The 12,983-nt window shown below is 34.3% G+C and overlaps 1 protein-coding gene across 7 annotated transcripts in view; it reads left to right on the top strand.

Moving 5' to 3' along the window:
• Window positions 1–12,983, top strand: part of C11H11orf80 (chromosome 11 C11orf80 homolog) — a 71,659-nt gene that overhangs the window by 17,323 nt on the left and 41,353 nt on the right. For all 7 annotated transcript variants that reach the window (XR_007103868.1, XM_047516272.1, XM_047516271.1 and 4 more), the window contains one exon: window positions 11,473–11,582. Coding sequence is in view for 6 of the 7 variants with exons in the window: in XM_047516272.1 (XP_047372228.1) it covers window positions 11,473–11,582 (110 nt within the window). In the remaining variant the exon portion in view is untranslated. The remainder of the gene's footprint in view (window positions 1–11,472; window positions 11,583–12,983) is intronic.

The raw sequence follows: 12,983 nt of genomic DNA, 5'->3' as shown, positions 1-12,983 counted from the left end.
GCATCTAACTTGTGATCCTCTTGCCTTAGCCTTGTGAGTCATTGGGATTATAGGTGACATCACTGTGCCCAGCAAGATCAGACTTTCTCATATTGTTATTGATTTTAGGGAATGATTGTTCAGTCTTTTACTATTAAATGTGGTGTCAGCTGTAGGTTTTTGTAGATACCCTTTAATAGTTTGAGGAAGTTGTCGCCTAGTCCAGATTTGCTGAGGGCTTTTTATGGGAATGGATGTTGGATTTTGTCAAATGCTTTTTTTTAATGCTTCTATAGGGTGGGTTATTTTTTTCTTTTTTAGTGAATTACGTTGGTTTTTTGAATGTTTAATAGCCTTGCATTCCTGGGATAAATCTAATTTGTTCATGAGTTTCTCCTTCTAAGTTTGTAGAATCCCTAGCAGTACTTCTCTTCCTTCTGGTATTGGTTGGTAATTTATGTCCTCTCTTTCTTTTTTTCTTTGATCAGTGTTTTATTTCCTTCCCCCTCAACTGTGTTCTTTGTCTTGTTTTTTATTTGACAGATTTCTACTATAGTCTTCGATTCTTTCCTTTTTTACTTTTCTTCTTGCTTTCTCTCTTATTTATTCTTCCATTTCTAGTTTTATGAAGTAGAAACTGCACTCACTGATTGGAAACTGTTCTTTTCAAAAATCTATGAGTGACATGGCATCAAATTTAAAAGCTGTACAGTGAAGGAAACAAGAGCATGAAGAGAGAACATACAGAATGGGAGAAGATCTTTGCCACCTGCTTCTCAGGGGTAATATCCAGAATATATAAAGAACTCAAAAAACTTAACATTAAAAAGAAAACCCAATAAAGGGGCAAAATAACTAAACAGATACTTCTCAAAAGAAGAATACGGCCAGGCACAGGAGGCATTTGCCTGTAATCCCTATGACTTTGGAGCTGACTGAGGCAGGAGGTTTGCAAGTTTAAGGCAAGCCTGAACAACTTATTGAGTCCCTAAGTAACTTAGTGAGGTCCTGTCTTAAAATAAAAAATAAAAAAGGCTGGGGATATAGCTCTGTGGTAAAGTGCCCCACCCAGGGTTCAATCCCAAGTACCCCTGCAGAGGAGGAGAAAGGGGAGAGGGAGGGGAAATGGCCAATAATTATATGAAAGTATGTTCAACATCTCTATCAATCAGGGAAATGTAGATTAAAACTACATTGAGTTTTCATCTCACTCCAGTTAGAAGGGCAGTTATCAAAATGCAAATAATGGGCTGGGGAGATAGCTCAGCTGGTAGAGTACCTGCCTTACAAGCACAAGACCCTGGGTTCAATCCCCAACACCAAAAAAAAAAAAAAAAAAAAAAAAAAAAAGCAAACAATAATAAATGTTGGTGAGGATGTAGAGAAAAAAGGTACACTCATACATGGTTGGTGGAACGGTAACTTAGTACAACCATTTGGGAAAACAGTATGGAAATTCCTCAAAAGACTAGGAAAGGGACCATTATATGACCCAGCTACCTCACTTGTTGGTATATTTCAAAAGATCTAAAATCAGCCTACTACAGGAATGCAGCCACAGCAGTGTTTATAGCAGTGCAATTCACAGTAGTTCAACTATCCACTCATCTGTGCCCATCAACAGATGAGTGGATAAAGAAAATGGAGTATATATACACAATGGAGTTTTACTTAGCTGTAAAGAACGAAATTATGGCATTTGCTAGTAAATGGATGAAAATGGAGAACATTATGCTAAGTGAAACTGTCCAGACCCAGATTGTCAAGGGTGAAATGTTTTCTCTGATCTGTGGAAGCTAGACCAAAATAAAGTGGGAAAAGAAGAAGAAGTATGTGTGTGTGTGTGTGTGGGGGGGGGGGAATTCCATGAAAGTAGAAGAGGAAGCAGTAGAAGAAGGGGATTGAGGGGGATTGAGGAGGGCCAGGAAAAGGGAGAAACAGTGGAATGACTTGGACCAAATTTTCCTAGGTACATACATGAATATACCACAGTGAGTTTCACTTTTATGTATATCCACAGGTACTAATTTAAAAAACTATAAATAAAGGAAAGATCAATAGAGTAAAGAAATGGGGAGGGATAAGGAGAGGAAAAGAGTAAGTACTAGGGCCTCAGGTGGAGCAAATTATATTCCATTCTTGTGTAGTTATATCAAAATGAACCTAATATATATAACTAAAATGAACTAATAAAAAAGATAATAAAAAGATATGCATTTGTAATGAATTTTTTTTTTTTACTTTTGAGATAGGGTTTTGCTAAATTGCTGAGGCTGGCCTTGAACTTGTGATCCTCTACCTCTACCTGGTTCTATTCGTCATTTTTTTTTTGTACTTTTTATTTGTTCTTTTTACATACACGTGACAGTAGAGTGTATTTGACATATTATACATGCATGGAGTATAACTTACTCTACTTAGGATCCCATTCTTGTGATTCATACATAATATGGAGTTTCACTGGTGGTGTAATCATATAGGAACATAGGAAAGTTATGTCCAATTCATTCTACTGTCTTTCCTATTCCAATCCCTCTTCCTTTCCCTTCATTCCCCTTTGTCTAATACAGTGAACTTCCATTCTTCCCTTCCCCCTATTGTGTGTTAGCATCTGCATATCAGAACATTCAGCTTTTGGTTTGGGGGAATTGGCTTATTTCACTTTGCATGATAGTCTCCAGTCATTTACCAGCAAAAATCACAAAGTTATTCTTTTTATGACTGAGTAATATTCCTTTGTGTATATATACTCTACTCATTATTTAATGGCTAAATTGTTAAATGTGTTATATGGGGGGACTGGGGTTGTGGCTCAGTGGTAGAACACATGCTTAGCCTGCTTGATAACCTAGGTTCAATCTTCAGCAAAACACACATACACACACACACACACAGCATTAAATTAATCATTTTTTAGTTAATAAACATATAGGTGTGTGTCCCCCCATTATTAAAATATCAATATAGTTCAGTGGTTAGAAACTTATACTGTGTTACCTTGAGCAAATTATCCTTTTAAAAAACCTACTAATAAAGTAACACACAGAGTACATACAGCACAATGGTTCTTCTTAAGTACCTAGTTCTCAATGTGTGCTAATTTCAGTGTTACTGGAATGAACATCTTAATGCATGTAGCTTTTTATTTAATTGAAAATTTTAGGACTAATTTCCTGAAGTAGAATTAGTTTGATAAGAGTGTGTATATTTTTATTGCTTTTTTTAAAAAGTTGTATCATGTGCTAGTAGTTTTTGTACTGAAGATATCAACTCAACCATACTTCGCTAACATTGGGAATTTCAATTACTTAAAATATTTTGCCCACTTAATAGTTAATGAAATGGTATATAGTTTTAATTTTTATTTATTTGACCTTTTAAGAAATGTTTATCACCTGTATTTTTTGTTTCTGAACTTTCTCCATGTCTTTAGGAATGAGCTTCTAGGATCAAGTTGGGAATGAATTTATTCATTAATGTGCAAGTTGTATTTTTAGGCTTGACACCATAATATACAGATAATTGAAATTCAGTTTTGCTGTTGTAATGTCATTTTGTTTGGGCCCTGTGCAGTGGTGCATGCCTGTAATCCCAGCTACAAAGGAGGTTGAGGTGAAAGAATCACAACTTTGAGGCCAACCTCAGTAATTTAGTGAGGCCCTGTCTTAACATAAAAAGGGCTGGAAGTATAGCTCAGTGTTAAAGCACCCCTGGGTTCATTCCCCAGTACTGAAGGGGAAAAAAAGAGAGAGCGAGATTAGCTATGGAGAGACAGTGGATTTTTTTTGTTTGTTTTTTTTTGTTTTTTTGTTTTTTATACTGGGGTTTGAACCCAAGGGCACTTAACCACTGAGCCACATTCCCAGTCATTTTTAGTTTTTATTTAAAGACAGGGTGTCTCTAGGTTGCTTATAGCTTCGCTAAATTGTTGAGGCTGATTTTGAACCTGTGATCCTCCTGCCTCATCCTCCTGAGCTGCTGGGATTATAGGCATGCACCATCATGCCCAGCTTGGTTTAATATATTGATACTACTTGGATGTAGTGGTGCATGCCTGTAATTCCAGTGACTCCAAAGACTGACACAGGAGGAACTCAAGTTTAAGGTCAAATTTTAGCAATTTAGCAAGACCCTGTCTCAAAATTAGGACTGGGGATATAGCTCAGTAGTAAAATGCCCCTGGGTTTAATACCCGGTAAAACACACACACATACACACACAGTATTGATTTCCTAAATCCCATTTACTACTGACATAAGGTTATCACTGTGGAGCTTCTTGAAGAATTAGATATTATATAAAAATAATTTTTAAACAACAGCTATTTGAATGATTCTTTTCCAAAGAAAATATAATAATGAAAACTAAATGTGCTGCTTATATTCTTATAATTTATTTCACTCTATATAGGTAGGTAGTGATTAAAAAACACAGACATTTAAGAGTCAGAAGCCCTATACTTGAACCCTAACTGCCTTATGCATATTGTGGGACATTTGAATATCAGTTTTCTCAACTGTAAATATGGAAATACACAATACTTACAGGATTCTGAGAATTTATTAGGTAATATTATAAAGCATTAGTATAGTGTACAACATAAAAGAAATGCTTAAATGTTAGCTGTTATTAATAACATTTGTTTTTTCTGAATAATCAGGCTGAGTTCTACATAAAGTTTCTTTTTGATTTTTTTTTTTTTTTTTTTTTTTTTTTTTGCGGTACTGGGGATTGAATTCAGGGCCTTATGCTTGTGAGGCAAGCACTCTACCCGCTGAGCTATCTCCCCAGCCCTCTTTTTGATTTTGAACCAAAATTTTTGAAAGGATTTCTTGAATGTAAGTCACTTGTTTGGGGAAAGTTAACAGAAAACAAGATGGTATGAATGAAAATTGTTTCATTTTTAGAAAAATCATATCAGGAGGAAAAAAGAATTTTTATTTCTACCATACTTTTTATTTCTACTCAAAAAGGAATAATTTTGTGGTATACTGACTAATAAATAGAATATGTACTATAGCCTAATAGTTGTCATGAATTTTACTTTTTCAGATATTATGAACTTGTCTATATTTATATCATACTATCAAATCCAAGTTTTATTTGAGCATTTAAATACTCCTTGAGCAATTGAAAATTAATGTTGATTTTCACTGTTCATAGAGTATTTTATGCTTACAATAATAATAATAAAGTAAAGAACAGTGAAAGAAATAAATATCACCAGTAATTCTAGAGATAGGTGCTATTTAATATTTTTTGTTTTTCCTTTGGTTCTTTTTTTCTGTGCCTATATAGTTAATATGAGTACCATTCTGAATAGTATATATTTTTTAATTAGAGTAATTATTTTTCTTATAAGTCTTTGGGAATATCATTTAAAAATCATAGTGGCAGTTCTAACCAGAGTAATAAGGCAAGAAAAAATAAATAAAAGACCTACAGTTTGGAAAGCAGAAGCAAATCTGACTTCATTAGCAGATGACAAGATTATGTTCAGAATGCAATGGAATCTGCGAAATAACTTTTAGAACAAATGTGTCAATTTAGCAGGTCATATGAAAGAAGGTTAATATACAAAAAACATTTTATATACTAGCAGCAGACAATTGTAAAAAAAATGAAAAGTTTCACTTACAATAGCATCAATAAACATGAACCACTTAGAGATAAATTGAACAAAAGTAAAAGATTTCTGTCCTGAAATGACAAAACATCGCTGAGAGAAATGAAACAATAAATGGAGAGATATACTATGTTTATAGATTGGAATATTGCTAAGATGTCCATAGTCCCCAAATTAATATATAGATTGAACACAATTAGAATATCAGCAGCCTTTTTGTAGAAATTGACAAATTGTTGAAATGTTTTTATATGGACTAATAAGTGATTATGACAATGTTAATATACAGTAAGTAATCACCAACAATGAACAAGTGAAACTTGAAAATTTTTTAAAAAATTGTCATTTATATGAGCACCCAAATAGTGAAATACTTTTATTTAAATCTAAGAAATCTGTATAAGATTGATAAGAGGAAAACTACAAAGCTCTGATGAAAGATATCCAAGAAGAACTAGAAAAATGGAAAGAATAGGAAGGAAGACCTTATTGGAAGGAAGACATGGACAGGAAGACATTATTATTAAGATTTATTTTTTCTCAACTTGATCTGTATATGCAATGCAATCCCAATCAAAATTTCAACAATTTATTTTGTGGCTCTTGATAACTGATTCTAAAGTTTATATGGAGAGGTAAAAGATCCCAATAGCTAACTCAGTGTTGAAGAAAAACAAAGTCAGAGGACTGGCACCAAGTGACTTCAAGACTTGTGTAAGACTACAGAAAACAAGACAGTGTGATATTGGTGAAATAGTAGACAAATCAGTGGAAAAGAACCCAGAACCCAGAAATAGATTCATGTGTATATAGTTAGTTTGACAAAGTAGCAAAGGCAATGCAATGAAGCAAGAATAGTCTTTTCAAAAAAGGTGATAGACTGTCTAGACCTCTATGAGCAGACGGGGGCCGGGTGGGGAGGTAGAAGAGGGGGAGGAAGGAATGAACATGAGACTATAGACATAAAATTAACTACAATGAACCATAGACCTAAATGTAAAGTGCAAAACTTTAAAACTTGTAGAAGATAATGTAGGAGAAAATGTAGATGACCTTGGGTATGGTGATGTCTTTTTAGATACAAGGTGAAAGCACAAAGGTATGATCCAGTGGAAGAAATGATAAGCTGGACTCCATTAAAATATAATTAAAATGAAAACCTGCTGTGTGAAAGACAATGTTGAGAGCTTAAGAAGACTTACACAGACTGGTAGAAAATACTTGCAAAAGACACATCTGGTAGAGGTTTGTTATTCAAAACAAGTTTTAAAACTCAATAGTAAAAAAATTAACAACCTAATTTTAAAATGGGCAAAAGATAGGCAGGAGGATCATAAGTTCAAAGTTAGCATTAACAATTTAGTGAGACCCTGTCTTGAAATAAAATATAAAAAGGGCCAGAGATATGGCTCAGAGGTAGAGAGAGTGCCCCTGATTTCAGTCCCCAGTACTTATCCAAAAAAATTAAGCAGATACCTCACCAGAGAAAATATATAGGTGGCAAGTAAGAATATGAAAATTTATTTAGCATTGTATGTCATTAGGGAAAAACCACTCGTGGTTGTTTTGTTTTGGAGTTAATAATTCAGTACTTTTCTTTCCTTTTTTATATTTTTATTTTTTGCTCAATTTTGAGCATATTATTTTATTTTGGTGCTGAGGATTAAACCAATACTTCACACATCATAAGCTCGTATTCTACCACTTAGCTGAGCTATGCCCTATCCCCCTATTTTGAGTATTTTTGAATGTTATAATAACTCTGCCTTACAGAGTTATTTTTGTTTTGAAGAATTGTCTGTTAAAAATTCAAGGAGAAAAAGTAGCCTTTTATAGTCATCCCCTTATTTGTCATTTCTTGTGTTCATCTCTCCTTGTGTATCTTGATTCTTATCATCAGCTTAAAAAGCATTCTTTAACAATTTTTTGTGTGTGTTGTAGGCTTTCTAGCAACAAATCATTTCAAATTTTGTTTATCTAGAAGTGTTTTTATCTTGCTTTCAGTTTTAAAGGGCCTTGCACTGGAAGTAGCATGCTAGCTTGACAGTTTTTTTCCTTTTAACATTTTAAAAGATGCTGTTCTGTTGTCTTTTGGCCTTCATTATTTATGATAAAAAGTAAGCTGTGATTCATATTATACCTCCTTTGTCTATAATATGTGCTTTTCCTCACTTCTCTCAAGTTTTTATCTTTGGTTTTGACTATTATGTTCCTAGATGTAATTTTCTTTGTATTTATTCCACTTGGAGTTACCTAAGATTTTCACATCTTTATATTGCTCATCAAATTTTAGGAAATTTTGTCCATTATTTCTTCATATTTTTTTCTGTTCATTCTCATTTTATTCTCCTTTTGGACTCCCACTATATGTGTTTTAAACTGGTTGATATTTTCCTACTGATCTCTAGAAATTATTCAGTTTTCTTCAATCTTTTTACCTCTGTTCTCCAGATCCAATAGTATTGTTTTGATTTGTTTGTGTGTGTGTGGAGGTTGGGGGGTGACGGTTCCTCACTGTATTGCCCAGGCTGGCTTAGATGCTTAGAATTCCCGGGTTCAAGTAATCTTCCCATCTCAGCTACCCAAATAGCCAGGACTACAGGCATGTGCCAATATGCCCTGTTTTTAGAAAATTTTTGTTATTTGTCTTCATTGATTCCACTGATTCTTCTGTCATCTCTTAAGTTACTGTTAAAACCTATCCAGTGACTTCTGTGTTTTAATTGGTGAAAAGTTACACAGTTTCCATCTGGTGTTCTATAGTGTTCATTTCTCTGCTGATATTCCCTACTAGTTCACTAACTGTTTAAAGTCTTTGAATATATTTATAATAGATGCTTTAAAGTCTTTCCTAAATTTAGCATCTATACCATATCAAGCTCTGTCTATAGTGATTGATTCTTTTTTTCTTGACTGGTTAACATTTCATGTTCCTTGGCACATCTAGTAAATTTTTATTAGATGATAAGTCACATTCTAAATTATATTACCAATATCTGAAGACTATTATTATTATTATTATTATTTTTTGCGGTGCTGGGGATTGAACCCAGGGCCTTGTGCTTGTGAGGCAGGCACTCTACCAACTGAGCTATAACCCCAGCCCAAGACTATTAATTTTTAACACACCAATCCCTTCAACCTTGTGAGTCTATTTTTTGTGCATTTTAAATGCAAAACCAAGGCATTCAAACTCTTCTAATTTAATACCATTCAACTTCCAAACTCTGCACCATCATTGCTAGAAGAAATCCCAATATATGGTTTTTTGGGTGTTCATATTGTCACATGATTAAAACATTTTCTGACTGATTTAATAGTTGGAGATCTGTGTGAAGAGTAATTTTATATTGATGATATCTCATTTTTCCCTCATCCCCACACTATCTCAACAAAAATGTGAACCCTCTAAAATGGTGTGGTGGTGGTTTGTTTAGTCTTTCTTTTCAGTGAGGGCTTGTAGGTGTTAAGTCTCTCATTTTTTATGGTAGACTGGCTCTCTTAAAAGTGCAAATTAAAACACCTGAATCTGGTATAGCTCACTGGTAGAGTGCTTGCCTAGCATGTGCAAAGTCCTGGGTTCAGTCCCCAGCACCATACACACACACACTCCAGATTCAAAGTTACTTTTCAGAACTTTAAAGATAGTACTATTTAATCTTCTGGCATTAGCTTTGTTGATGAGAAGTCTAACTTTATGTTTTTTTCTTTTGGATACTTCTATTTTATTGTTTTGTAGTTTTTAGAGTTGTTATTTTTGCTATTCTGGGTTTCATTGTGATGTGTTTAGCTGACTTTTTAAAGTTTGTTTGTTTTGTTTAGATTTTTAGAAACTTATCCTCCTTCACACCTGTCCTATATATATAAAATTAATTATTTTATATATATATATAATTTTTTTTTTTTTTTTTTTTTTTTTGCGGTGCTGGGGATTGAACCCAGGGCCTTGGGCTTGCAAGGCAAGCGCTCTACCGACTGAGCTATCTCCCCAGCCCATATAATTTTTTTTGTACTGGAGATTGAACCCAGGGGCTCTTAACCACTGAGTCACTCCCAACCCTTTTTATATTTTATCTAAAGACAGGGTCTCGCTAAATTGCTAAGGCTGACTTAAAACGTGGAATCCTCCTGCCTCGGCCTCCTGCCTCAGCCTCCTGAGCCACTGGGATTACAGGCATGTGCCACCATGCCTGGCACACCTGGTTAATTTTTTTCAGCTAACACTTAGACATCTGTCTTCTTTTAATTATAATTACCAGTCACTATTTCTTCTGATCTATGTTTTATGTCTTTTACCTTTTCTCCTTTTAATTGATATAATACACCATAATATACCATTTTAACATGTTCACTGGTTTTTAGTATATTCTCAAGGCTGTGTAATTATCATTGCCATCTAATTCCAGTGTATTTGCATCACCTATAAAGAAACCCTACGCCCAGAAGCAATCATTCCACTTACTCTAATCCCCTATTCCTTGGCATATATGAATATGCTTTTTATATCTATAGATTGACATTTTGAACATTATGATATGTGGAATCATATGATATGTGGCCTTTTGTGTCTGACTTCTTTAAGGTTCACTGATATTATAGTGAATACTTCTTTTATTTTTGTAACTGAAATATTCTACATTTTGTTGAACCATTCATCATTTGGTGGATGTTTGAGTTATTTCCACTTTTGGCAATTATGAATAATGCTGCTGTGAGTATTCATGTACTACTTTTTCTTTTGAATTTATTCTTATCCAGTCTAACTATTCATTGGGTTTTAATTTCAAACCATTAGCTTTAATTTCCAAGATTTCTAATAAGGTTTTTCCCATGACTTTCAGTTTATTTTTTTAAGTGTATTCTTGTTTCATGACTTCTTTTTCTCTTCAAAGGTATAAAATATAGACATTTAAAGTCTATCTCAGATTATTCTATTAATTCAATTTTCGTAGGCATAAGTGCTATGTTTTTGATATATGTTATAGTTTTCATGGTATTGATCTCCATAGCATGGCAATTTTTAGTTTATGGGCAAATGGCTATGATGTGCATACTATTAGATATAAGTATGAATGCCTTAAGGAGATACTTGTGCTATTATTTTAGGATGTATTTTATTTTTACTTGATATTTAAAGTTGATTTTTTTGTATGTCAGCATCATCAACCTCACTTGCAGACACTGAGATATTTATCTTTAGTTCTCTGTATTGTACTAATGTGGAGGGTAAATAAAGGATGACATTTTACAGAATGCAGGTTTGATTGTTTCCTTGTAATATGAGTGCCAGGGAATGGAGAAGCAGAAAGACAGTGTATACTTTGATGTTTGTTGTGGATGATCCACAACTCACTGATTTTAAACAAAGTTCTGAATCAATACATATGGATATGCCAAGTGGTTAATTCACAAATTAATGGGCAAGAGTTTGAGTTTGTTAAAGATGACCTCATTTAAAAACATACTCTACTAGATGCATGCCTGAGACGTTCTTGAATTTCTCTGCTTTCAATTCTGAATTAGTTCATTTCTCTGGACTGTGTTTATTAGATAATGAATTGATCTATTGAAAAACACAATATCAACTAGAACTATCAGTTCTAGTTGCTGGCAATGAACGTGACTTTGTGGAAACTAACTGAAAAGTCAAATTGATTTAGCAAATGTGAAAAGTTGAAAACGATATAAATGTCTTAACCCCCAAAAGGAATTCTAAATGTTCAAACAATTTTAATGATGCATAGCCATTTTCAGTCAACTTTTAAATTTTTCAAGTAATCTTTTCATCAAGGAAAAACCTTCTTGGCTCATTGATTTAATAAACAATTCCAGAGGTTCTAACTTTGTTGCCATTTCTTCTCACACAGAAATACAATCTATACTGCCTGGATTCTCTGCAAAGTTGAAGTCAACTGTAGGTGAAAGGAGCTGTTCTCCAGACACATCAGGGGCAACATCCTTCCAGATGATTTTTGAGGCAAGCTATGTTGTAGTTCTATAAACTACTGATGATTTAATTCTTTTTTTCTCTATATATTTTTTTGGTACTGGGGATTTAACCCAGGGGCACTTTACCACTGATCTACATTCCCAGTCCTTTTTATTTTTTTATTTTTGAGAGAGGATCTCACTAAATTGCTAAAACTGGCCTCAAGCTTAGGATCCTCTTACCTCAGCCTCCTGAGTCTCTGGGATTACAGGTGTGTGCCACTGTGCCTGACTGATTCTTATTTTTCTACAAATCTAATAACAGAAAAAAAGCCTAGGTCCATCACAGTTCCAAGTTTAAAGTAAAATAAGGGGCACTGGCTCTCAAATTTGCCTGTGCAAATATTATATCACTTGGGCACTTCCAAATACTAACGTCTGTGTCCTACTCCAGAAGGCTGTGATTTACTTGATATGGGGAGTTGAATTAGTCTGCCCAGGCTGCCATAACAAAATGCCACAGGCTAGGTCCCTTACATAGTATAGAATTAATTTCTCACAGTCCTGGAGGCTAAAAGTTCAAGATCTAGGTGCCTTCAGGGCTGAGAAGAGTAATTTTTGCCTGTTGTCCCAGCGCTCAGGAGGCTGAGGCAGGAAGATTGAGCCCAAGAGTACAAGACCAGTCTAGACAACATGACAACACAATGAGACCATTTCTTTAAAAAAAAAAAAAATGGTGCCATCAGGGTTACTTTCTGGTGAGACCTCTCTTCCTGGCTTGCAAATCACTGCCTTCTTGTTGTATCTTTGCATGGCCTTTCCTGAGTGGAAAGGGAGAGGGAGAGAGAGATCTCTGGTATCCCTATAAGAAGAGACACCTTTACACCTTTATTACTTTCTTAAGACCCCATCTCCAAGTACAGTGATATTGGGAGTTAAAGCTTCAACATATGAATTTTGGGGGACATAATTTGGTTCATAAGAAGTGTGGGCTAGACTTTGGAATATTTTTTTTAAATCCCAGATGATTCCTAATGTACAGTTTGGCAACCATTGAAATAAACCCTTATTTGAATTTGAATCTCCTAATTAAAAAAATGAATTTCCAGTGCAGATCCTATTTGGATATATTTTTCTTCAGCTGGTTTGGACATCTATTGATTTATTTGCATTCCAGGTTTATGAAAGTGACTATTAAGTTCTTCATTCTCTTTAACAATTTTTGGTTCTCTGTCTTTTTTTTTTGGATTTGGTGGAGAGGTAAAGAATTAAAATTCATCAAACATTCTCCCAAGAAAATACTTGAGAAGCCTTTTTCTGCATTTGAATAATGATTTGCCCCTTCTGAAAGGAATGGGTACACTATCAGAACAGCAGAAACCCCCGGCTGTGCCTTATCTTCTTTAGGAGAAGGAAAGGTGAACCAGGTAGAGCAATTAATGGTTAGTCA

The sequence above is a fragment of the Sciurus carolinensis genome, chromosome 11, assembly GCF_902686445.1.
Source record: "Sciurus carolinensis chromosome 11, mSciCar1.2, whole genome shotgun sequence".
Taxonomy (NCBI): Eukaryota; Metazoa; Chordata; class Mammalia; order Rodentia; family Sciuridae; genus Sciurus; species Sciurus carolinensis.
The sequence above is the reverse complement of the archived record's forward strand: the minus strand, read 5'-3'. Positions and strand labels throughout refer to the sequence as shown.